The sequence below is a fragment of the Pollicipes pollicipes genome, unplaced genomic scaffold (genome assembly GCF_011947565.3).
Source record: "Pollicipes pollicipes isolate AB1234 unplaced genomic scaffold, Ppol_2.1 Scaffold_5780;HRSCAF=6845_pilon_pilon_pilon, whole genome shotgun sequence".
Lineage (NCBI taxonomy): Eukaryota > Metazoa > Arthropoda > Thecostraca > Pollicipedomorpha > Pollicipedidae > Pollicipes > Pollicipes pollicipes.
The window spans coordinates 41,347-66,966 of record NW_023596754.1 but is presented as its reverse complement, the minus strand read 5'-3'; the positions used below and the strand labels follow the sequence as shown (position 1 = coordinate 66,966).

At 56.8% G+C, this 25,620-nt stretch overlaps 1 protein-coding gene across 1 annotated transcript in view; it reads left to right on the top strand.

The window, feature by feature from the left end:
- Window positions 1-4,601: 4,601 nt before the first annotated feature.
- The window catches only part of LOC119104084 (protein FAM102B), a 33,195-nt gene continuing 12,176 nt past the window's right edge, over window positions 4,602-25,620 (top strand). Inside the window, exons 1-6 of the mRNA XM_037227761.1 lie at window positions 4,602-4,813; window positions 7,401-7,605; window positions 14,538-14,658; window positions 20,119-20,309; window positions 21,401-21,528; window positions 24,441-24,633. Of these exons, the coding sequence (XP_037083656.1) occupies window positions 7,460-7,605; window positions 14,538-14,658; window positions 20,119-20,309; window positions 21,401-21,528; window positions 24,441-24,633 (779 nt within the window). The 5' untranslated portion in view covers window positions 4,602-4,813; window positions 7,401-7,459. The remainder of the gene's footprint in view (window positions 4,814-7,400; window positions 7,606-14,537; window positions 14,659-20,118; window positions 20,310-21,400; window positions 21,529-24,440; window positions 24,634-25,620) is intronic.

Here is a 25,620-nt window from a genome sequence, read left to right as displayed (position 1 = left end):
CCGATCAAGGGACGATCGATTGGTGTGTGAATTATTTTATATCCTGGCTTACTCGGGACTTAAGCATACTCCGTCCTACCGCTCCGTGCTGACCGCTTTCCTGGCCAGATATCGATTGTGCCTCGGGCAGGGGGGCATCACCGTGTGACGGAGAGCACTAGTGTGGTGACGGCCGCAACACGACTTGCTGCTCACTGCCAGACGAGACGCTTCATTCGAGCATTGTGCTGCCACCTATGGGAGATATACGAATGTATTACTTAAGGAACGGACACTAACCGACGGTGCGTAGTTGCTGCCATATCACGGTAACGTCTACAGACTTTGTTAGAAGTCTTCAGATCATCAGAGATTTCCGAATGCCTCTGACTCCAGATATAAACAGAGCGTTTGCGGGCGTGGACGAGTTACATTGCGTGCAAGAACCGAGAGCGAAACAAGAACAACAACAAAAAAAAACAAACAAACAAACAAAAAATTTCACAGGTTTTTAATTCTTGGACAGTGGACCCTAAGTGTACGATAAGCAGGGGGAGGAACTTTGAATCAGCAAAGCAGACAAAGCTCATTTATGACAAGCGTTGCAAAATCGAACATTTCCGGAGTGCAGCATAAACGTACCCTCATAGAACAGAAGCACTTGCATCAAGGTCGTCATTCTGCATACTCTCAGGGGGGGGGGGTACCTGAGCCCAATGCTTACTTGACCCCTCCCCCTAATGCTCCTCTGAGCCTTCTCAGTGCATATGAACAAAAAAGGAATACTGGGCCACACAAATGCGGAACAGTTGTGCTAAATATTCGTATGCTGGGTAGTATATGCCTAGACATAGTACTCTTGGTTTCATGCATCATGTATCTCACGGAAGTTGTTAGGTACATTTGTGAAGAGCACTATACATATAACTAAGGCAGTGCTAATAGCCCTATTCGTCGCAGAATGACCGGGGGAACGAGCAAATAGATTCGTTGATATTTTGGCTACATGCCATTATCAAAGCGAATAATAATCAGAGGAGGAGTGCAATGTTTGATATTCGTTTCGATGAAGGCATGAAGCCGAAACATCAATGCGTGTATCTGTTTATTCTCCTGGTTATTCTACGATCAATAAGGCTATTAATACTGTCTTAATTCTGTGTATATTTTGTACCAAATACCAGCCTGCAGGTGACTCATGTTTTTGTGATGCTAACTCATATGTTAAACCGGTCCGCAATTGTATGACAAGATTTTATTCGAATGATAGTGTCTAGATTGGGATAAAGAACAATTAACTGCAAGATGTGACAGCTTTCAAAAGTACAGGGTAACTGATAAAAGTTAACGCGTGTTTTCACCATCGCCAACACTAATGGCAAGTGTATCTGTCGCATAGTCGTGGCTGTGATGGTTATGCCACACGATCAGCAACAGCAGTGGTCATCAGTAATCCCTAATAAAGGTATACAAATATATTTTCGGTGAATTAAATCCCATTCCAAGCTTTCCACTAAAGCAGCTTTCAATAACTAGCAGTGAGAAGCAATCCCTCCGCAGGAAAACAAGTTTGAATCTACGAAATATCAAAAGGGACTTAATGGCGAAATTCACATCGAGGAAGCAAATTCAAGTGGCCAACACTCAGGGATAATTCAGGTTTTTGGAGCGTGTGAGGTCAGCCTTTTCGGCTGAGCCCCCCCCCCCCCAGGAATTTTAGAAAGTGACACCCTGACTGGCATCAAATGACATGACATGTGAGCGCGTGTTTAGCAGGTTAGAACCTGATAGTACCATGAACATTTACTTCGTAATTCATGGGTGTGAAAACATGCATTAAGTACGTTAGGCATTTTGCCTATTTTCAACCCCTTTCCTCCCTTGCTACGAATTGGTTACGTTGGGCGGAAGACCCCTCCCCCTAGTTATAGTGTGTTGCGCGTCATGCTCCATAAAGGCATGGTCCGTTTGACTCCCAATTAAGCGAAACCTGCGCAACAAACACGGGTGCATGGCTTGCCATGAGTGGAAGCTTACAGTATCCGCCTTTAAGAGAACAAATCATTGGGAATGGTGTGGTCATAGTGTGCATGATAATTGAAAATGCACCGTCTTATGCGTAATGTTTGCGATGTGTTGGAAGATGGATGGCAAATTGGGCGATGGTGTTCTAGATATGTTGGCCAGTAAGCCAATGTTCTGTGTTGTGAGGTAAGAAAGAGATCAATGGTATCGGGCTCTGTGTGGTCTTTTTACTTTGATTACGGGAGGACGGGGCAAATATTGGACATGCGGGCAGAGTGCTTGATTTTTAATTTCTCCTGTGATGGCCAAGGCGTACTTTTTGTGTGCTACTGCAAGCCAGTGAAGACCGGCAGCCGAACACATGTGATATACTTTCCTTCACCTCGTGTTGACCATGAGCATAGTTTCACTTTTTGCTAGCTTTAATACTTATTGCAAAACTGCGGTCACAAGTTAAAAAGAAAAGGGTGGCAACTGTAGGAAAATCACAATTTCGAAGTTGCAATTTTTCCGCCTTTCTCAGCATATCTGAAATATACGCTGAGAAAGATTATGATATATGAAAACAACGTACAAATATTATCTGCGCATGCTTATGATATATCCCAAATGTGGCGTAGTGATGCACTGGAGATTCAAGAGAGAGGAAAAAGTAAAGCATGCATGGTGGGTGCAATTTCACATTCAGTTGAAATGAAAAGGAGAGTGGAGACAAAAAAATAGCTATCCAGGAGAAAAGTATGCTAGATTCGGAATGTGCCATTTGTTGGCGACTTTGGTGTAGATGCAACTATTGTATCCTCACTCAGCAGCCAACTTGTTCTGCGGAACTGCACCCCTTACTGGTGGTAACGCTTGCTCGAAGAAATCGTAACATACCATGGTTTCATAAAACCTCTGTCCCCATTCCATGGTCCAAGAGAACAGCGTTAACTCGAGCCTCCAGACCTAGACATTAGCTCGGTCACTTATTTATATGTAAAGTTCTAATCCCGAAAACGGTCACCAGTCGTTTCAGACGGCCCCATCACAGTGTGAAAAGTCCCTGATTATGAAACCCCGATGGTCTGGTATATCCTGGCAGATGATCGTGCTCAGTCACATCATGCTCTGGCCAGCCACGAAATCCTACACGGCGATGCAGATTTCTTCATGGAATATGTTTGGCGGTTTCAGGCGGCTTCAAAAGCGATGACATCGCGAGGTGGTAAGACGTGCATTGTCATATCGTGCTTTGCTTTGTTGTTGAGGAAAATGTCCACAAAGGTATGGCTGCTTGCACGATAACCTTACGGACTCATTCTGCCTAAAGGCAAAAACATGGCGGAATTGAGGTTTGATCTTTACGAAAAATGAGCAAAATCATGCTGACGGCGATGCCATTTCTTGAACTGAAGTTTTAAGTTTTGACACGCCTTGACTTAAATGCAAATACAGGTCTGGGCCAGGTTGTCTTTCTTTGATATGCTCTCTTTGTATCACATTTTGGAATGTGAAAAAGTGGCAAGGAGATAAAAACCAGTTTTTGCTCAGAAAAGTCCGGAATCATTTCGTATTATTTTGCGGCATGGCTCACACATTGTGCTCCCAAATCAACTCCACCAGCTCAAATCTCACATCCATGCAACGCGCCTTACTACATACCTCACGCCCACGCTGTACTTCCAAACGCCTTTCAACCCTTATAAGCTCTGCAATCCCCCAAAGCATTTTGCGCCACAGGCACAGGAAGCCCAATGTTATACGCAGGAATGTAGTTTTCTATTCAGTTGGGAAGGGAGGCTTCAGTCTCCCAACTTTGGCTGCAGCCCCGCCCCCCCCTCTCCCTAACTTTGTTGAGAAAGTGGGCCAAATCTGGGGAAAACATGTCTATTGGCATATTTTGGGGTTGAGCGTAGATCGGGTAATTTTCCACTGCTCAGACTCCCCCAGCTCATTTGTGAAACTGCGCCCCTGGACGAGCGCCAAACACCAACGTCTTCCGCACATGCGTCAACTACGTCGAGTGATAGATTGTCTCCAAACGACCACATCACGCTGTGGTAAACACCACCTGCCACATCGCAATGTGATTGTTCGCTGGAGGACCACACTCGAATAATAAATGCACGTCGTCGCCTCCTAGCATTTTTGCAATGTCTGGATCACGATGAGACTATTTCAAAACGACCATAAGCCGTAATAGTGACGTCACATCGGGGTTTGGAAGTCCATGAGATTGGTCAGATCGCAATGCAACCCAACAAGTGTTTAGTGGCTGGTCCAACAGAAGACCCCGGTAGCACCAAAGTCTATTGGGTCGGACAAGTCCCAAATTTAACGTCATTTTCACGTACATTGAGCACCGTGGTAACAAACTAGGTCCCTCCACCGGCCTTGAAAGGTGCCTGCACCTTTTCGCTCAACGCTCCCTTATACCCTTGGTGTCACCTATCTGTTCAAGGATAGAGGCCCGAAGACGATGCAAAACAAAAGTCTTTAAAAAATGCGCTAGTATTTTCGAGGATATGGTAGCAATCTGACGACTTCTCCCCGAGCTGTTACTGATTTACGGCAACGGCATTATTTCGAGCCGTGAATTTGGTGTTTCGGGGCGATCGCGGTGCGTTTGTGACTGGGTGTGTTGTGCATGACTCGTGTGCACGGGTTTTATTTGAAGATAGCGTTCACCGAGGTGCTGTCCTGTTCTAGCCGTGGTGCTCAGCGACAGGACTGATTTTATCGCTGCGTGGCAAGATCAAGTTGGGATGAGCGTGTCACGCACCGTTCGAGAAGTGCACTGCTGACTTGCTCCTGCGTTTCAGTTATGGTGAGTACGTGTGGATATCAGTGTTGGGTCAGCCGATATCTCTAAATGTCATGTGAATTCCATCCCTGCATAAGTTCTAAAAAGGCTAGCCATTTCAGTGGGTATTGGCACACGGGCAACTTTTGGACCAACCTGTTCTTGAGGTCAATCCTTGCCTTGCACCACCACAGGGTTGGTATGCTGTTAACAGAACATATGTGTTGTATGCAGAAATATTCATGTTCTTGGCAACATGTGCGTCATCATGATTACTTGACCCTGCCAGCAAAAGGCAGATTTGTGCATTTGTACCATCTGCAGGCTAAATGTGTTGGTGCTTTTGAAAACCAGCTGCAAGTTTGATTATTTTGTAGCAAGTTATCCATTTTGAGTGATGTTATATGAAACTGTTAGTATCAAAGTTTTGCTCCCACTATATGAAATGTTTTTAGCAATCTTGATAGAAGTTGTTTACTGTGTTGCACTTGCATCTTAATGTGTGGTGCAATGTCATGCATTTAAAATATTGGTAAACTATGTTTTGCCCAAAAAGTCTAGCTGGATAATGCACACTTTCTTATTATCAAACAAGCAAAGTGTTGGCTGCATCCTTACACCATAGTAGTTTACTTGTAAGCAATGTGTTTTTGTAGCCAGTTGGAGATGGTCATCAGTGGGCAGTGTAATAAATACAGCAGAATGAACTCACTGGTTGTTCTTGAGCATCAGTGTAATCTCTGTAAAGTCATGAGTTAAGACTGATATGTGTGTGAAATAGAATGTGGTGGGATATTTTTATTTAAGAATGAGCCACAGATGTAACAATAATGCTATAGTAGGGTTTGTACCCCATAATATTGAGTTAAATTACAGGGGCTGTTTTTGTTGGTACATGTTCATATGGCACTGCAGTGCTCATTCCAAATACATCATTTGTCTTTTCAGGGGCTCACTTAGTCAGAGTCAAGGGGGTAGGACCAGGGTAACCCTGTAGTGATGCATGCAAAGAATCAACTCCAAAATGTGTATCAGCTTCCCTTCTTTCTGAGACACTCTTTCACATATGGTCAGCACACTGTTTTTGTCGGTTCATCTACCAATGGCAGGATGTGCAGGTTCAAGTTGATTTAGTGTTTGCTTTCTGGCCCTGACCAGACCTGTAACCAGTCGGATGGCCTGCAGCCTGTGGTGATGGTCACACCAAAGGTCAAGTTAGTCACTGCCATTGGGTAGAATAGAGATCAGTAGATTTGGCATACTAAGCTTTTGCTACAGCATACTATTGTTTGTCTGGAATTGAATTTAAGTTCACAATTGGATGGGGCAGGATTTATGCAACATATACTGCCTGTTGTGGTTACTGATCCTAGAAATGCATCCAATGAAAAAATTATGGGTCTCAGACTGAATAACAAAACATGCAGTTGGGTGATCAAGTGTTGAGTCCTTGCTGCCAGTGTATGATGATGTGTTTGTAAATGTGGGGACAGTTAGATGTGTCTTCTGTTGATGTGCCAAATATTCTTTTTCTCACTAATCTCTAGTCCAAGATCAAAATGCATATCTTGGGCATTAATCATCATGCAAGTTTTTGCTCTGATAGGAATACCAATGGTTAATACAAGTATGGTAATTGAGTTGTTGTATTGGCAATATAGATTAATGTAGGAAGCATCAGTTAAAAATGCAACTTTTTGTCCAACTGAAAACATGGCCATTTACTTTTACTGGTAGGATTTGCCTTGGTATAGGCAAAGGCATCCCAGTCTGTCATATTCATTGAAGCCTCTTCACTGTGTGAAGTGGTTATCCCTTTGCCATTCCAGATATACAATTCTTGAATGGTGGGCTATATGGAATGTTTGATGAGCAAACCTGAGAAATCATGGTATATATTTGAAGCCCTTGGTTTATTTAATAATTATATGATAGGTCATCAACACTAAATAGGTCATACATAGATGCTTTTTAAGTGATTAAATCATGATGATCTAACAAGTTAAAGGCAGGTGTTGTAATTTTATTACACTTTGAGTTTTGATACATTAGCCAATAAAACTAGCATGTATTCTGATGTAGATGCCATTTATACATATGCTCACTAAATTGTGTGTGGTTTGATAAAAAACAAATGCACCAAGTTTTCAAGGTTTTGTAGTAACATATATGCTTATATGCATTTTGGCTGCTAATTAATAGCAAGGGATAGAAACATTTTTGTAGTTTGATTTATTAAGTGTTTGCTCAGATTAAACTTTTATGAAATGCATGGATGATGCAATAATGCTCCATGAATATGACCAGGCAATGTTGTGTTACAAAGTGAATAACATTTATGTAAAAGATGTAGGTATGGTGGTTTTTAAGTACATAACTTGACTCATTTTCATCAGTCACGGCCAAGCTGACCGCAATGTAGGCGTTGATGCTCCAGCAATGTCGCCCATTCCCTTTATTTATGACATTGTGGTCCCAAGATCGAAAAAGTTATATTCCAACCATGGTTAGCATGGCACCGTAAGGCACGAAAGTGGCTCACGTCCATGCAACAAGTGCCGCGTGCGCACTGGAGTCACGGGTGCGTAACAACCTGGCGTTCTTATTGCAGGCCGTAGGCGTGGATTAGGCTGCCAGTGTGGACAACTCTCAGCCAAGCAGAGTGACATCATGAATATCATGGTGAAGAAGAAGAAGTACAAGTTCCAGGTGGATCTGGAGCTGGCTGAGCTAACGGCCGTGCCATTTGTGAACGCCGTGCTATTCTGCAAGGTGCACCTGCTGGACGGTGGCAAGTTCGAGGAACTGTCTTCCAGGTCGGTCAGTGGGCCCGCTCGGCCCCAGACACGTCTCGGTCGCGCTCATCGTGCCGTCACAGCTGTCTATGGGTGACCTGGTGTCCGGTGGCAGGTGGGCGGCTAGGCGGATGAACTCTACTCCCTTCTACAGGTCCGCTCGGGCCGCGCTTACTTCCGTTGTTGTTACGTGCTGTCCGCTCGTAGAGGGTCGAAAGCGGTGGCATATGCCATGTTTGTCCCCGCGCAGCGTTTTCCTGCACTTTCGCTGTTTCTCCGACGACCGCGGAGCTGTTTCCGATCGCTATTCTCCATTAATAACGGGATTCATTAAGCACAGATCATCCTCGGTGTGCTGTGTAGAAAACCGAGAGTTGTGTTTCGGTGACCCCGCTTTCTTCTGTCAAGTAACATCTGTCTGTTATGAGTGCTGCAGCTAGATTGGACCACTGATTTGATCAGATTAGATTGGATCACCATCTTGGCCACTGATTTGAAGGACTGTTAGCACCGCCAGCGGTAGACGAGCCCACCAATTGAATGTTATGTAGAATAACAACTCCTGTCAGTAACAGTGACCGCTGCAGAGTGAACGGCTGCCAGCTGTAATGCCATTGTTCTCGCAGGCCTCGATGCTTCCGGTCAAACCTCATGATAACATCGAAATCTCGGGCTGTGCTCTGTGTTGCACAACATTTTCTAACAACTGCAAACAACTGCTGTCAAACTGTCATTATCAAACAACTGCTGTCAATGGGCTGGAGCGGCATTGGCTGCTCAGGGGACATATTCATCTGCTCCGCCCAGTGAGGCAGTATGTCGTCTGAGAGGCTGGTGTCCAGGGTGGGGCGGCATTGGCTCCCCAGCGGACATATTCATCTGCTCCGCCCAGTGAGGCAGTATGTCGTCTGAGAGGCTGGTGTCCAGGGTGGGGCGGCATTGGCTCCTCAGCGGACATATGTGCGCCGCCTTATGCGGCAGTATGTCTTCTGAGAGGCCGTGTTCAGGGCGGGGCGGCATTGGCTGCCCAGTGGACATACTCATTTGGGCCGCCTTATGCGACAGTATGTCGTCTGGGAGGCTGGTGTCCAGGGTGGGCGGCATTGGCTACCCAGCGGACATATTCATCTGCTCCGCCCAGTGAGGCAGTATGTCGTCGGAGAGACTGTGTTCACGGTGGGGCGGCATTGGCTGCCCAGCGGACATGTTCATCTGCGCCGCCCAGTGAGGCGGTATGTCATCCGAGAGGCTGGTGTCCAGGCTGGGGCGTGCGAACGCTTCTCTGTATGGTGCACCAGCCCTGCGCTGAGCTGCCGCCGTCAGCCGCGTGGCGGGGTAGGGCTCGGGGTCCGCTCGGCCTGCATCTGTCAGCGCCCACAGCGCTGAACGTGTTGATGTAGGTGGCCGGGAGTGGTCTGGGACGGTGCTGCAAGCCAGAGCCTGTGCGGTGAATCATGAACGCTGCAGCGGAGTGCCGCGGCTGGATTTCATAACGTGGATTTTTCGTGTGTGGGAAAAGCTGCCGCTCGGTGACGACTCATTTCCCCAGGCTCTTCACGCAGTTCAAAGTGATTGCCGTTGCAAACGCCTCAGTGGCTGACACGCACGTGCGAAGTGCGCGCTCCTGTGCCGTCCGTCGAGTTGGCCCAGCCTGTCCACGTCATCCGGCGTGATCTGTTGGGACGGATCGCCCGCGTGCTTGACACAGCGGCATGTGAGCGAGCAGCCTGTGCGGCGGGCGAGGCTTGCACTTGCACACCCCGTCGGCTGTGGGCGCAAGCCGGCATGATGTGACCTATATTCTCGCCTGCTGCGCCCTCCCCCGCCCCGCCCCGCTGGCACCGCCCGTGAGCCCCGCCCCTCCCCGCCCCGCCCCGCCCCGCCCCGCTCATGCGTACACGTCATGATTTGGTCGGGCCGGCTGAGCTGAATACTGCGGGCGAGCCGCCGTGAACGCGGCACTCGCATGCATCGGCGCTGGTGTGCCGTAAGGGCGTCCGGCCCGGCCGGCACCCTCCGGGACCGGCCGCCGGGTCACAGTGGTCTGGTCGGGCTCCGCTGCATACTGTGCGGTGCTCGGCCGGCCCGGGCTGGCTAAACCGGCGCCGACGGCGGGGCCGGCGCCTGAGGCGGGCCGCGCCTGGGGCCCGGCGCTGTGCCGGCCTCCGCAGCCGTGGGCGGCCGGACAGTGGCGTCAGGCGGGCGGCGTCACACGTCACCACCGCGCCGGCAGTTGGCTCGCGCCCCCAGCAAGGCTCCGGGCCGGCCCAGCCCGGCACCGCCGGGGACGGAGGCCCGCTGGTGGGGCCCGCGCACCGCCGTCGCGCTCGGCTGCGGCGCAGACAGGACGGGGGTAGCCACCGGTTTTGAGCTGTGGTGGCCGTATTTTTGGGTTGCGGTGGCAGCGTTGTGGCGACAGACAGGGGAAAAGCTACAACTATCCCACTTAACTACGGAACGAAGCGTTGCGTTTACAGTTATGTGTACGCCACGGAATGGCTTGGCTTCTCTCCTCTTTCTGGGAATTTCACGGGTTGTATGAAGCCTGGGAGAATGGGATGACCTTGGCTGTGATTCAGTACACCACTGCTCAGCTCTGTCAGCTTTGCAGGCCGTGGTGATAGTCGAGCCCAGCTCGAATTAATCCTACGGTGCGTGCACTACTGATAGGATTGTCAGGCATCGAAGGATCGACTGCGAGGTTCCATTTGCGATGTGGCTTTTGTAACGATTCGGATGGCGTCTATTCTGGGTGTCCCTTTGAACTTAATGCCAGTGGTGGTGCCAGGTCTAAATTGCCCATTCTGCACAGGCTTAAGAAGACTTACGCGAAATCGTTCGTAACCATTGCGAGGACGCGCGGTTTATTTTGTTGAGGGGTGAGCGGGTGCTGTTATTCTGTTTGCTGGAAGTGTTACCTCATCTCGCAGTGGACTGCCGCGCACCAGGTGGCCAAAATTGTCGCCATCTGCTGCGGATGAACACTTTCGCCCTCGTCTCCGCCGGTGTCGGCAGCTGGCCCGTTTCCTTCGCTTTCAGAGACGCTGACGATCGCTGCGCCTGGCTTGTCGTGGATGGCTTGTTTGTCGAGTCTAGCGCGGTGCAAGTTGCTACAGCCACCAAGGGCGCGCGCTGGGCGGCTTATACATTGATCTGACGGCGTTACCAAAGCTGCCGCCTTAATACACTGACGCCCACTCCCCTCCCCGCCCCGCCCCCTCCGCGGGTGAAAGGCTCGTGTCGCGGCGCCCTGCGACGGTCGAAAGGTCAGGCGGGCCAACCGGGGCGCCGACCGTGCCATTAGCCCGAGGCCGAGTTGTGCATGGTGACATGTATGGGCCAACAACCCGTTGTTTATGCTTGGACGCCGAGTTGAGTTAAGTATGATATAATCGCTCACGTCGTTATTTTACTGCCAGAGATCGCAGCGGTTGGCTACCTTTGTTCCCACAAACCAGTTGCGCTCACCTGGCTGACCGCTACAACGCGGGGGAAAATAACCAACCGCGACAAACTTTGCTTGTTCCGTCAAATGGGGTCGCTCCGCACGGTGCAAAACTGCGGCCGGTCCAACTGAGCCACGTGGAGGTATCGATCACACATGGCTATGCAATAATATGCCGGGGGAGGCGTCTTGCATGCACTAGGAGGCGCGTGATTTTCTTGAGGCCCTGCCGAGCCACAGTCTGCTTTACGGACATGCCGCACTTGTGTTCACCGGCGAAGCAGACAGCTGCGGGCCAGGATGTGACCCACGACATTTGCCACATCAACGGCGAACAGGCGGTCTGTTTCGTTCGCGACACGAACCCGCCCGCCTCCCTCCCTCGGCGTTGCAAATAGCCTTACAAACGCGTGTTTGTCCCTCTTAGCGTTTGACAACGGCGTGCGTTGTCCTGTCTGCAAGCTGCGCCGCTCTGCAGGATGTTTGCGCCGGCAGACGGTACGGGGTCGCTGGCCGCCGGGAGGGGCCGAAGAGCCGAGACCCAGCGCTGGGTCAGGTCAGGGATGGAGCTCGCTTGGAGCCATGTCCAGGGGTGGCTCTCCTCCGGCGATTGTATGTTCCATTGCGAGCGCTTAAACACGGGTGCCACCAAAATGATGAGAGCAATTTTTGGGTTGCCGTAGCCTCGCGCCGGTCTGCCTGACGCCTCAGTTCCCCTGTTTGAGCGGACCGTTTCACAGCGGGCACCGTCGCTGACGCCGGCGCGCCCCGCTGAGAGCACTCTCGCGTCGTCCGCTGTGAGCGATCGCGACAGTGACGAGCGCGGGTGTCACGTCCGCCCACAGCGACTGCACGGCTGGACGTGTCCGTTGAGGCGTGGAGGCGCCGCCGTCGTGTGAACGGTGCGGCGCCTCGTCCGCGGCCCGAATGCCGACGCGGTGCTGATGGCGGCCGGGCCTGGCCTGACCGGCATCGGCACCTCGCAGCCGGGCGCGTGGCGGGCGGCGCCGCTGTTTCCGGCGCGGCGGCGCGGCCGGTCGCATCCGGTTCAGCTGCGGCCGCCGGCGGCGCCGCCAGACGCCCGGCCGGCGCTGGTCTGATGGTCGGCCGGCGGCACCTAACGGCCCCGGCTGTTCCGCCCCGGCTCCTCAATACCCTCCAGCTGTCGGCAGCAGCAGCCGGTGGCGCGGTCGGCAGCCCCCGGCCCCTCCCCCCGCCCTCGTCCGGTCAGAAACGGCTGACGCCGACCGGCGCGCGATCACGTCCCGCCGCCGCCGCCGCCGCCTCTGCTGCTGATGTTTACAGGGGCGTGCGCCGAGCGCGGCGGTGGGACCGGCCGCGTCCCGGCAGCCGGTGACGGCCGCAGTGCCCGGGGCGTGGCGCCAGCGCTCTTCCCACGGACCGGGCTCGGGAAGAGCCGCAGCCGGCGGAGCGCGGGTCAAGGCCGTCGCCCGGGCCGTCCCGGGCGCCTCGCTCTCGTTCCGTGAGCGGGGAGGGGGGGGGGGGGTGACACGGCGGCCGGGACCAGGCACTGTCCCTCCGCGTCAGGTGACGAAAACAACTTGACAGGGCAGTGCCCGTGCCGTGAAAGGATACTGTGTGGAGCTTACGGCCGTTTTGCCCTGCACCGGTCACAGCGTTTTCGTGTTTTGTCCATGCTCAGCGCTGTTCGTTCTCGCGCCTGTGGGGTGAGATCTGAGCGATTCAGTCTTGGGGAGTGTGGGCTCGTCAGGCGGAAGTGATCAGCTGAGCAACCCCGGACAGGTTGATTATTATGGACGACGGGCTGATTATGATCATCATCTCTTCTTCGCGCTGGTCTCATGCTAATGGTATTGCCCGCTGCTATCGCAACGCCGCGCCTTTCCCGAGCGACGTTTAACGTCGTGGGTGTTGTCGCCATCTGAGGCCAGTGGTGCGGCTTCTGTCGGTGGGCGTGCGGCTGCCGCTTCCTGGTCTGACCGGGCCGAACGAACATTCTCGCTCCGGGAACGAGGATGGACGAACGTGGCTCATCCCATTGTGTGCGGCGTCTGCATTCGGTAGGGCAGCAGCCGAGTCCCATTGTCCGCGGCCTTGTGTGGCCTGTTGTCATCCATCCCGTGGCGGCTCCCGCGGATGGAGCGGACACGCTGACCCTGACCCCGGCCGAGTGCGAGCGCTGCGCCCCGCCCCGCCCCGCCCCGCCCGGCGCGATCCTGGCCGTCGGTACGACCCCGGATCCGCACCGGTCGGTGTCGGGATCAGTGAGACGACCCACGCCGCCGTAAGCCAGCCAGAATTCTCCGAAGCGCGGCGCCGCGAGCTCAGGCGGCCGTCTCCCGGAACGCACGAGCTTCGACGATTACCTACCCACGCAGAGCGGCCTCTGTCGGCCGGCCGCGACCTTGGCGGCGGTGCAAGGTCAGCCGGCCGTCGGAGACAACCGGTCCGGTCCGGCGGAGGCGGCCGCCGTCGCCGGCAGACAGACAGACAGACAGACAGGACAGACAGTGTCATAGCGTCTCAGAGCAGAGTATCTCCCGGTGATCAGATGCGGTGCAGCCTCCCACGAGTGTCGCGCACGCTGCGTGCAGCCACTGCAGCGCCGGTGCGACGGGCGCGGGCGTGGCGCTCCCCGCACGGGGGTGTGCCTATCTGCTGGCACCACTCAGCCGCTGTATACACGGCATTATTGAACGCCTGATACTGCTGGTGCAGCGTGACAGATAGCGCGGGCGATGGGCTCGAGGTGTGCGAGCAAGGGCACGCCGCCAGCGCGCCCCGTGAACTGGCCGCCACAGGGGCCGCCGTGGTCGGCGTCTGTGGGCGGTGTTCGCAGACGCACGGAGGAGTGGAGCGAGACGAGAGGGAGAACAGAAAGGGCGTAGCAGGGCAGGCTACGTCGCAGAACGGAACCATATGCATGGCGTGGACTGGAGAGATGCCATTGCGCGGGTGGGGGGGAGGAGGCGGAAGTCTGCACGTGTATGGAAGGATGTGACAGGCGCGCTCCCCTCACCTTCTGGGAACTTCAGCGTTTGGGCTGGCTGCGGAGTTTTCTCGCGGTGAACTCGGTGCCGACTTTGGCCGAGCGATAGCTGCCGGTAACATTGGGGCTGTTATTGTCACAGCGGCCTTTGTAGCCGACAGCCGCAATCTAAACTGGCCTTCGAACATCGACCAATGAAAGAACATCGATGCGTGCAGGAAAGCGGGCGACCTCTGACGAAACGCTCGTTTATCCGGTGCCCTGTCCCCGCGACCTCTGAGAGTTTTAGCCCCTGTCCCTTCCCCAGGCCCCTGTCGCCCCCGCCGATGACGTGTCGACCAGCGTCAGGCCTGTCCAGCTCGGTGGATTGACGCACGTGGTGTGCAAACCTCCCCAGCCCCGATGGTGTGCGTTGGCGTGTTTGTGTCGGGTTTGTGACCATCGACGTGAGAGAGCTGACCCAGCGGTGGCGCCTGGCCGCCACCGCCACCGCTCGCCCCGGCCCTGAAGCCGCTGACGCCGGCGCCATGTCCCCAGGGAGGAGGTGCGGGACCACACGGTCAAGTGGAACGCGCGCATGTCGTTCAGCGCCAAGCTGTCGGCGCCGAGCACCACCGGCGTGCTGGACCCGTGCCTGCTGCGCATCTCGGTCAGGAAGGTGAGTCGGCCGCCGCGCCACCCGGCCGGCGACGCCGTGGCGGCGGGCGGCCACCGGACGGCGAGGCCGGCACCCCGCTGGCTGGTGGATCGGCGACGCCGGGCGCACCACGCTGCCGCCCCCACGTGCCGGCCGGACCCGGTGGGCGCCTCCCGAGCAAGGTGACGGGGAGGGCCGTTGGCATGGTCGGCGGTCGGTGCGACATCGGTGTGGTTTGGGGCCGGGTCTGGACACCCGCGCCGGCCGGCCCCGTGATGTATCGCGTCACGCCGGCGTCACACGTGACCTGCCGCCGTGCTCGGAGGCCGCCGGCGAGTGTGGCAACCGGCGCGTCCCGGGCGTGCGACGGGTTTCGCTTGCGTGACGGGCGGCCCAGGCGGGCCGTCGGGACGGGCGCAATGTCCCGTGGCCAGTCTGGGCTGGAGGCGCGGGTGTTCCGCGTAAATTCGCAGTGCAGCTCTCAGTATCTTAGAGGTGCCTGCCTCTCACAGACGGGGTGGTCCGCGCGCCACCCCTCGTCATGATGTGCTGTCATCGACCGTGGCGTCTGCGTCCTCTAAATCGTTATTTCCGTCACCGTCGGAGGCACGGCAAATATGTTTTCCCTGAAATCAAGCCGGGGGTCGTCGGTGGGCGCCATGCTGACCGCGGGGCGGGCGCCAGCGGCGATATTGGGCTATCACGCGGCGATTGGGCTGCACACCAGCGCCCTGTTGCGACCGCGCCATTGGCCCGCGAGGAGGGAACAGGACGGGACACGGCGTCCCTACAGAGGGAACGACCAGACGACAGTGTCCCTGAGGAGCGAACAGGACGGACGACGGTGTCCCTGACAGGACACAGACCGACGACGATGTCCCTGACGAGGGCACAGGATGGATACTGGTCCCTGGCGCGGACGTAGGTGGGACCGGGCGTCCCTGAGGTGGGTGGCGTGGTAGGCGTTGGGAGGAAGGGGGGGGGGGGGGACAAACGTCACCGCGTCACCATCGTTGTCTCGGTGCGCCGGTCGGCCGTCCGTCCATGGGCGACGCGGACGCCTCAAATGGTGGCTAGGACTCGGGCCGAGCCGCCTGGCACGGCCATATAGCGCCGTCTGTGTTACACCCGCCGGCCGAGCCGGCACGCCGGCTGCCTGTGGCCATGCGCTGACGGCCTTGGCGGCATTGGGAGCATGGCTGATGGCTGCCTGCCATGCGAGCAGTCGGTCAGTGCCTGCGGTCCCGGCGCTCGCCAGTAAACTGGCGATGTGACGGGAAGGAATGATACCAGACGACACACACTCCCGCCTATTGATCTACGAAAATGTCGGTGGGCTGCGGTATTGGATGATCAGTAGCCGTGTTTGGCTTTTGGATCCGTTTTAAGCAGGAGTCCTGCATTCGGTGCGAACATGAAAGTGCTGCTAACGCGAAGCGTAGTCGGCTGGTAGCGGGTTAGGCGCTTTGTTTTCGTGCATAGGTATTTATTCCTTTGACCTACCCATGCTATCGAAGTCATAACACTTTTAGACGGGAAAGCATGTCGAAGGAAGAAAACGCGTCGCTGACAACTAAAACCAGCCGTTTAACTTATGTGAGTGTTCTTAATGTACGGCACGTGAATGTTCTCACGAAAGCCATGCCGGACCGACACCCGAACCCGGGCGCACCGCTGCTAGCGCAGCGGGTAGGACTCAGGCGCTTTCACTGTATGACGTGTGCGAAAGCGCCGGCATGAAAGGCCGCGCTCCGTGCATTGGTCAGGCACCATCGCGACATGCACTGGCGTGGGTGGGGGGTGGGGGGGGGAGGGGGCGGGGGTGAGCGGCACTTGCCCGCCGCTGACGGCCGGAGCGTTATTTGTCAGGCCCGACGGGCCTCTGCGGACTAGCGTCGCGTCACGTGCTGGCCGCCGCCGGTCCGACTGAGGCCGCGTCACTTGCCACGCCGCGGGAGTGCCGCTGCGCGCCGCCGGCTCTCGCCACGGCCGCCGGACAGGCGCCGCGTCCTGCCGCCTCCTCCCCGCACGCGGCGTTCGCAGCTGCGCGTCGCCGCTCCAGCCGCCGCCGGTCTGCTGCGGACCGGTGGGGACGCCCTGTGCCGCCGGCTGGCCGGTGCCCTGTGACCTCGCCGGGCCGTCGGACGCGCCGCGGTGACGGGCGGCCGCCGCAGCCAGCCGGCCCGACCATGTGACGCCGCCCGGCGCACGTGGCGCCGAAAGCGAAACCGCTCGCCGACGCATACGCCGCCGCCGAGAGAGAAACCCGTGCGCGAGCGGCGCCGGCCCGGACGAAATCCCGGCGCGCCCGGACCGGCTGGGCTGGACCTCGCCAGTTTCACATGCATATGTGGCTGTTTTGAAATAGTCCGAGGGTGCGTGTGCTGTCACCCCGCATGACGTACGGCAGGGCCGGGGAAACTCGGGATCTGATACGGATGGCATTCCGTCTGCGCTCGACTCGCATCGGTCCGGTGTGAAGGCTGGCTGGGACCGGCGGCCCGCTGCCACACGCTGTCAATCTGCACCCGGTGTTGTCAGCCTCGTGCCCGTTTCCCGCCGCCCCCGCCGGCCCGAATCGTCCATCACGTTGTCATGCTGATGGGGCCGAACATTACGTGACTGCCGTTCGTTTGATTGGCGGCGGTTTGTGCCGGGCGTCACGTCCCGGGCGATCCTTGTCTGGAAATGGAGGCCGTCCTGCGGCGGGGCCGCGAGGACTGCGGAGGCCGTCTCGCCGGCCGTCGCTCTGGGTCGTCCGGCCCCGTCCGGGGCCGGCCACGCTCTGGGCCGTCCGGGGTCAGCCACGCGCCGGGCTGTCTGACCCCGTCCAGGGCCGGCCACGGTCCGGGCCGTCCGGGGCCGTCCGGAGCTGGTCACGCTCCGGGCGGTCCGGGGCCAGCCACGCTCCGGGCCGTCCGGGGCCAGCCACGCTCTTGGTTGGACGTGTCAACAGGCTGTCGGCCTTCTCACGAGTTGGCCGTGGTGTCCGATGTCAGGTCATCGAACGGCACGAACAGGACGCTCCCGCCTGGTGCCGGCTGTCCGGCTCCAGCCACAGCCCTTCGCCGTTGTCATGCGGCATCCTGTGTTCATGCTTTATTGAAATGGACGATTTCGGGCTTCACGAATTTATATGATTAGAGTGAGCATATGCGAGGCATTCAGAATCCACATTTAGACAGCATGAAACACGGCAATCTCGGTGTCCTCACTGCGATGTAATCCTTTTGTACACTGCGTCATGTGTAAATCTCGCTTCTATGGGGCTCCGGTAACAAAGAACGCTGGCGGTCCTTGTCCCGGTTTCCCCACGTGGGGCAGGTGACCTTGCCTGCTACCTGCAGCACGACTCCCTGGGGACCTCATTACCGAGACCCCACCGGAAGCGATCGGCAGCGTGACTCCGTGCCCGCGTGGGGAGGCGTCCTCATGACATGTCACGCCACCCACGCCAGCGTGACCCGGCCGCTGTGTGGGGCGGGCCCGCGCGCCCGAGCAGCGGGCCCGGTCTGCACCAGACTTTGACAATAAGCATGCCTCAGCCGACGCGTCTGGCTGTAGCCGGGCGGTGGTCGGTCGGCCGGCCCAGTCTGATGGCCCGTTGTGCCGATCTCCGCTGATCGTGGCGGCAATGGCCGGTCAATGGCGTCGCAGTCGAGCCGGGATGCTCACTTGCCCGCCGAGCGATGTCGGCTCGGCGAACGTTGTGGGCGTCCGTGTCCAGGGCCGATGCCCACCGGAGGCTCGGCCGCGCCGCTGCCGCCGGACCGGCCGGTATGCGCGGCCTTGGTTCCGCCAGCCGCGTATTTATGCGCTCTGGTCGGCTGGCCGCCAGCGTGTGAGGCGGCTCCAAGACTCGGACCAGGTGGCGTGCGCGGCTGACAGGAGGCTGGGAGCCTGCCCGCTGCCAGAGGTGCGGTGGCCGGATAATCACGGGACGCACTGCCCGGGGAACACACTTGCCCCTTCCGCCGTGAAGGTGGTAGGTTCTAGGAGGTGTAATATTCCATCGCGCACCCGCCTGTGTTTTGGCTCGCAGGAGGTAAACTAGATGTTGCGGTGGTCATTACGTTTGATTTGCTCAGCTCCCAAGATGTTGTCGATTGGTAAGAGGTGTGTGACTTGTATGTCTTAATCACTCCTTCGAAGTAGCAACATTGTATTGAATGGTTTTGGCAATGGCAGCGGTTCTGGTCTTGTTGTCATTGTCGCTTTAAAAGAAATTTGCCTGGTCAAATTAAGACCTTTAACTGTTCACGTCGGGTGGCAGGGAATTGCAAATGAAAATTTCGGTGTCATTTGTTTTTCCCAATTCGCTTTCACTGATTAGATATTGTCACAGACCCCAACTTTTGTTTGGTTCGTATTTAAAAACGAGGTTATGGGGTAGGCCCCGAGCAAAATTCACCACTAAACGCATCGGCATCATTGAGAAGGCATCGTTAGCTCTAGCCAGTGAGTTTTCGAGGATTTCGCTTGGCAGAGCTGGCAGCAGCTTGCGGACGTGGCGATGGCGGCGGCCATGACGTTGATGTTTCGGTTACATTCAGTTGAGTACTGCGGGTGTATGGCGTTGCATAATAGTAAGACTGGTCAGCTGGTATGCGCCGCGATTAATTCATGCCGGCCTACATATACTGAGATGAGGAACAATAAATTTGTCGTATTAATCGGCTGCACCAGGCTCTAAGGAAATGTGATTGCTCTACGTTGCTTAGCAACCAAAACAATGGCCATATCCCTAGCGCGCAGTTTCTCGCCACATATAAGCCAGTACAGTTCGCGCTCTCCTGCCCGCTGAGTGGTTAATGTCTTATGATTGTATTTGTTCACGCACAGCCATCGATGGGATCGATAAGAATAATTAAACCAAAGCTGTTGCAAGATCCAAATGCAGAAAGCCGAAAACATTAAGCATGCTCCCTTTAAAGCGTGTTCCAATACTGCACCAGGTGCACCACAACTGAGGAGCAAACTCCAACGCTATCGCGGCACGTTGTGAGAGGCCTTGGCTTGACTCCGCGTATTTCCCCTGACACTGAAGTATGGGCTACCGCCAGGGAATGTCGTGTTGCAAAACACTGTTTGCAGCGATGCAATCCACTCGGTTGCAGCACTCGGTCGTTATCTGCGTTTCGCGCTTGTTTACGTGCAGTGCGGAATGCATCCCGGTGATTTGCGGCGGCTTCCTCCCGCTGCTTGTCCGGCGTCCCCTTACTCTGTTGTCCGCCCGACGGGCCGCGTCACCTCACCGTCCTGTGGCGCTCTGATACTGGCGCTCGGGCGCTCTGGCTCTCCGACGGTCTGACACTCTGGCGCTCTGACGCTCTGACACTCTGGCGCTCTGACGCACTGGCGCTCTGGCGCTCTGACGCTCTGGCGCTCCGCTCTGACACTCTGACGCTCTGTGCTCTGGCGCTCTGACGCTCTGATGCTCTGACGCTCCGGCGCTCTGACGTACCGTTCTGCCCAACCCAGGAGGCGAAGGGCGGCCGCTCCTACCAGAAGCTCGGCTTCGCCACCATCAACCTGGCCGAGTTCGCCGGCGGCGTGGGCCAGTGCCGGCGCTACCTGCTGGAGGAGCACGACCTGCGCCACCGCCAGGACAACTCCATGCTCAAGGTGGTGCTGTCTACGACCCTGCTGAGCGGCGACCCTTGCTTCCGCACGTGAGTACGCCGCCGACCCGGCGCACGCTGATCCGCGCGCGGACGGAGTCGGCGGGACAGCGTGCCGGCAGCCCAGCGCGGCCCGGACGGGGGAACCGAGCGTCGCCCGCACGGCGCGGTTGGCTGGGAAGAAAGGTGCGCCTTGGCGCGTGAGGAAAACGGAACTCGCCATGTGTCAGCACGCATTTGCACGCTTTGCTCGCATAGTTCTGCCCTTCAGTGCGCACGATCGTGCCGCCAGATGTACGATGTGCGGTTGCATTTCTGGCCGTAGATCTGGGTTGTTAGAAAATGTGTATAGTGCGCACCGCCATTGACTGTGTCATTCATTCGCCCCGTTCCAGTATTTTTCAATTTCGCTAACGCGCCTTCGATCCACACCAGTTTCATTCGCGCGGCTTGAGTGCTGGACGTGCGCGCCGATCCAGCCGCGGCAGCAGCCAGGTGGAGTGTTGGACTTGCGCGCCGATCCAGCCGCGGCAGCAGCCAGGTTGAGTGCTGGACTTGCGCGCCGATCCAGCCGCGGCAGCAGCCGGTTTGAGTGCTGGAGCTGCGCCGTAGAGAACACGGCCACGCCTACGCTGGGCGTGGGTTCGCTTTGGACGGCGAATTGCCCCGGTGCAGATCCTTATCGTTGTCAAACGTGCGTTGCCCGAATGGTCGGTTTCATATTCTTTCTCAGTGGACCGCACTGGGCCACAAATTGTCCTGTTTGATAAAACGTTTCTAGCGAAGTCCAGTAGCACACGTTGTCCCCGTTCCATGCCACCGATGCTCCCAATGGTTCGCTGGACTGGCGGGATAGCCAACACAGTTACAGGCTGATGTGGCAGATGAGGCGCCTCAATGACTCATCCTCTGAGCCGTCATCGGCAGCTGGCGGCCTGCTGTGCCTGACCCGGCCGGCGCCGCGCGAGCCGGAGCTCCTCTCCGCCGCCCTGGCCTCCGCGATCGCCCTGGCCCCGTCCGGAGGTCGGCCCGGGGTGTTGCGTCTCCGCCGGCGGCGATGGTGACTCCACGCGCTGCGGCCGGTCTGCCGCCGGCCGGCCACTGACCTCGGCCGGGCTGAGCGGGTGTGGCCGTGTCCGCAGGCCGAACCCGCGCTCTGCTCACCTGCCGAGCGAGCCGCCCGAGCCCGGCGGACCGGCGGCGGCCGCCGTCGAGACGGTACGCGCCGGCACCGGCGGTCTCCAGCTGAAGGACGTCACCAAGGGCAGAGGTCAGTGCCGCCGGACGGGGCTTCAGGGGGGCGAATCTCACCTCACCCGGGGCAGAGGTCAGTGCTGCCAGATGGGGCTTCAGGCGGCGAACCTCACCTCATCAAGGGCAGAGGTCGGTGCCGCCAGACGAGGGTTTCAGGGGGGGGGGGGGGGGAATCTCCCGTCACCAAGGGCAGAGGTCGGCGCCGCCAGATGGGGCTTCATGGGGCGAGACGCAGAGGCTGGCGCGTTTCGTTGGATTGGTGGTGCTCTTGAACTTAATGTGTTATTATGTGTTGATGCGGTGACTTATTACATTTTGAGATGAATGCATGACAACGGGCCTTGCTGAGCTGTGAGAAGAGTCTGTTGGAAGCAGACACCGAGCAGATGCGTCGGGAAGTATGATCGAGGGGAAGGGAGGCGGCAGTCACAGTCGCCATGATAGTCCCATGATGATTGTCGGAACATGATGGTCCGTGATGGAGCCCCGTCGTGGATACGGCATCGGGCTATGCTCGGCCGGGCACAGAAATAACCCAGTAAAGCCCCGGGCAGGGCTGGGCCGATCAGTGCGATGTCGGTAGATGACGTCACGGCGGCTGGGAGAGCAGTCGGGACGTCGCCACCTGACCTAGTGGTCAGTGAGACCTCCTATGGCGTCACTGGCCAACATCGCCGTTGCTGAGGAGGGTTCGCTGTGGCGTCGTCCCCGCATCACATGCGGCTGTCTTGTCGGCGTCCGTGGTGTCACTGACAGCGTCCCTGGAGGGTGTAGACGGGGTCATCGGTGCCGTCACCTGACAGCGTCTCGGGGGAGTGTAGGCGGACGTCGTCGGTGACGTCACCTGACAGCGTCCCGCGTGAGTTTGACGTCATCGGCGGGCTTGACCGGGTTTCGAGCTGAGATGGCGTCACGCCCGGCTGACGAGGCTGCAGCTCCACACGGCTACGACGGCGGCCGTCGGACGACCCCTGACCCTGCCGTCTCGAATACACGGTCCGGCTGGCCTGGGTATGAGGGGGCGGGGGTGACGTCGTCGGGCGGGGGCCGGCGGACGCTGGACCCACTCCCACGCGCTCAGAGTGCAGTGGACCCGTGCACGAGAGGTACTCGGCGGCCGCGGACGCACAGGGCTGGCCGGGAGCTGGTCCCAAGCCGCCGGTCTCTGCCGACGTGCCGCGCCGTGCTGGGCCGTGCCGGGCTCCAGGGTCTTGTTGCGGAGCGGCATAGCCTGTGTCGCAGTTAAGCTGATGGTAAAGGCTGGCTCAGTCGCCACGGGCTGAGTTATAGCGGGTCTGGCATCGTGTTGGAGGGGATCTCATTATTTGGACAACCATATTGCCAGTGGGCGGCAACGGCGGCTATCAGTGATGGCGTGCCCATGGGTGACATCGGCCAAGTAGAAAGTTCCATGAACAGTCTGGGGATGGTGGCCTATCGCGGTGACTGTACGTGTGTACATAACACGGCTTATTAGGTAAGAAGTGGAAGTGTTGGCGGTCGTTACCTGGGGCGAACGTTTTGGTCTAGCAATGACGCGATATGATGAGTGCCAATGTTGAGATAGATGATAGAAGTATGATGATAGAAGTATACAGTCAAAACGGTCTTCAAAGGAGACGAAATTTACATTAAGAGAGACGCGGCCTTAGAGACGGAAGCGACTGGTTAGTGAGATTCAACGATACGGTGAACGAAAATGGAAAAAATTGCGACGCCCTGGGAGATTAAAGACAGTTGTAAGCGAAACAATACAGCAGTCATTTACTATGGCCTGCCAGAGAGTTTGCCAACTGATGTAAAAGGAGGCAGCGTAATGTAGCCGTATTGAATTCGATCTCGTAACGAGGTATACAAAGATATTAAGCCACAAAAGGAATTGGATACAGATGGAGCACTGAAAGGTCTAGCAGGCACCGTGAAATACTTAAAGAGAATGCTCCAAATTTGAAGGCAATGAAGCAAGCATGATATATGATGAAATAAGCGTACTTAGAACTACTGGTGTACTTTAAAGTGAAAAACTGCTCCAGACAACACAATTTCTCTATTCGCTAAGTATGTTCCTTGTTACGTAATTGTTTGATTGCGTCATTGCACCTTGCACAACATTGTTTGAGAGCTAATTAACGTTCATTACATCTGGAAATCATGCTCACGATCGCCAGATATGAACGGCTCACCAATTCCATTTTTCTTGACCTTGATCGCCACATGGTGATGGAATGTCAGGATTTGAAGGACGACGAACCCCTTGTCTAACACTCCCAAGTCTCTCGCCGAGCTGCTTCCTATACATACTGCAATCAGCTTGTATAGGAAGTAGCATTTGGTGGGCAGTCGATGGACGAGGTTGGTTAACGTAGATTGAGATTGGCACAGTTGTTAATCGGTGTTCTTAAGCTGTTTCTCAATCGCCACAAACACTTCCAAGCGAGTTAGCGCCGTCATAAGGTTCGCGAATAATGCCAAAACCCATAGGGTTAATCACTTGGCAGTGACTGAGTGTGTTACGCATATGGGGTTCGTAATGTATTGATGTCTACAAAGCGACAGCCGCAAAGTGACGGTGCAGAACTGCAGTGTATGGAGGGCAGTGCACAAGCTAAAATGTGAACAGGAATACAAATAACGGGTGTGGAAAAGGGACGAAATCCGGGTTCTGGTGGCGAACAGTCGCCGTGTCCCAGATCAGGGACCTCCGAGCTCAGAGTAGCAGCTGGTCAGGCCGCACGCCGCGACTCAGTGTGACCTTCGCGACCCCGTGCTGATGAACGGCCAACAATGGCCGCCCCGCTCCAGATCTCATTCCATTCCCACCCACCCCCCTCCCGGGCGGGTGTCAGCCAGCCCGCCGGTGGCCGTGAGATGACGTGACCCCCAGCGCCGCCGGCGCCGGCCTTGCTGACCTGGCGGCCTCTGCGGCAGGTGACTGCGCCACGTGCGGCGTGGTGCCGGGCGAGGCGGCCGAGGGCGCGCCGCCTCCGGACGAGACGGCAGAGCTGCCCGGGCACTCACGCAACTCCAGCAGCCAGTCGGGCTACGGCAGCCTCAAGTCACAGAGCCAGTCGGAGCCGTCCCACAGCCGGCAGAGCAGCAGCTCCGAGTCGGGCCACCTCAGGTACGGCGCAGAGTCAGGCGCGACAGGCCACCTCAGATATGGCGCAGAGTCAGGCGCGACAGGCCACCTCAGATATGGCGCAGAGTCAGGCGCGACAGGCCACGTCAGGTACGGTGCAGAGGCAGGCGCGACAGGCCACTTCGGATACAGCGCAGAGTCAGGCGCGACAGGCCACCTCGGGTACGGCGCAGAGGCAGGCGCAACAGCTCCGTGTGAGGCCACCTCAGGTACGGCGCAGGGTCAGGCGCGACAGGCCACGCCGGGTACGGCGCAGAGGCAGGCGCGACAGGTCTGAGTCTAACCACATGGAATACGGTACAGAGCCAGTTACCACGACAGTGGGTCAGAACACCTCAGGTACGCACAGAGTCAGGCGCAACAGCTCCGAGTGATTCCACTTCAGGTACGGCTCCGGGCGGCAGCCCCGGGCGGCACGGGGTCAGGGTGTTGTGGGGCGGCTGGTGACACTTGTCAGGTGTGATGGCATGGAAGGAACGGCAGGTGACCCAGGGCTGCATCAGCCGCCACGATGTAAGCTGGCAGGTGACCCTTGTCAGGTAGGATGCTGTAAAAACTGGATTACTCACAGCAGGTGCAACACGGTGGCAAGGCAGCTGACCCACCCAAAACGCCACACCACCGGCGTGTGACCCACAGCTGAACCGACCGAAACCGACACGAACGGGGGGGGGGGGGGGATGAGGCACCTGGAGCAGGCAGGCGAACGAAGCTGGCTTCGGTTTCAGTGTTGACTGGGCGAAGCTGCGATCTTTATCCAATGGTTTTGCATGACGCTTTGGCTTGAGCCATTTTCCACGACTGGCTTCGGCTTTGGCTTCAGCGTTGTGCCATTTGAAACGGCTGGCCACAGCTTCGGGGTGATGACATTTTTGAAAGCTGCTTAGGCTTCGGCTTCTAACAGATTTTGAATGGAGGTTCCGGTTTTGGCTCCATGGAATTTTGAATCGCTAGCTTCGGCCGTTTGGC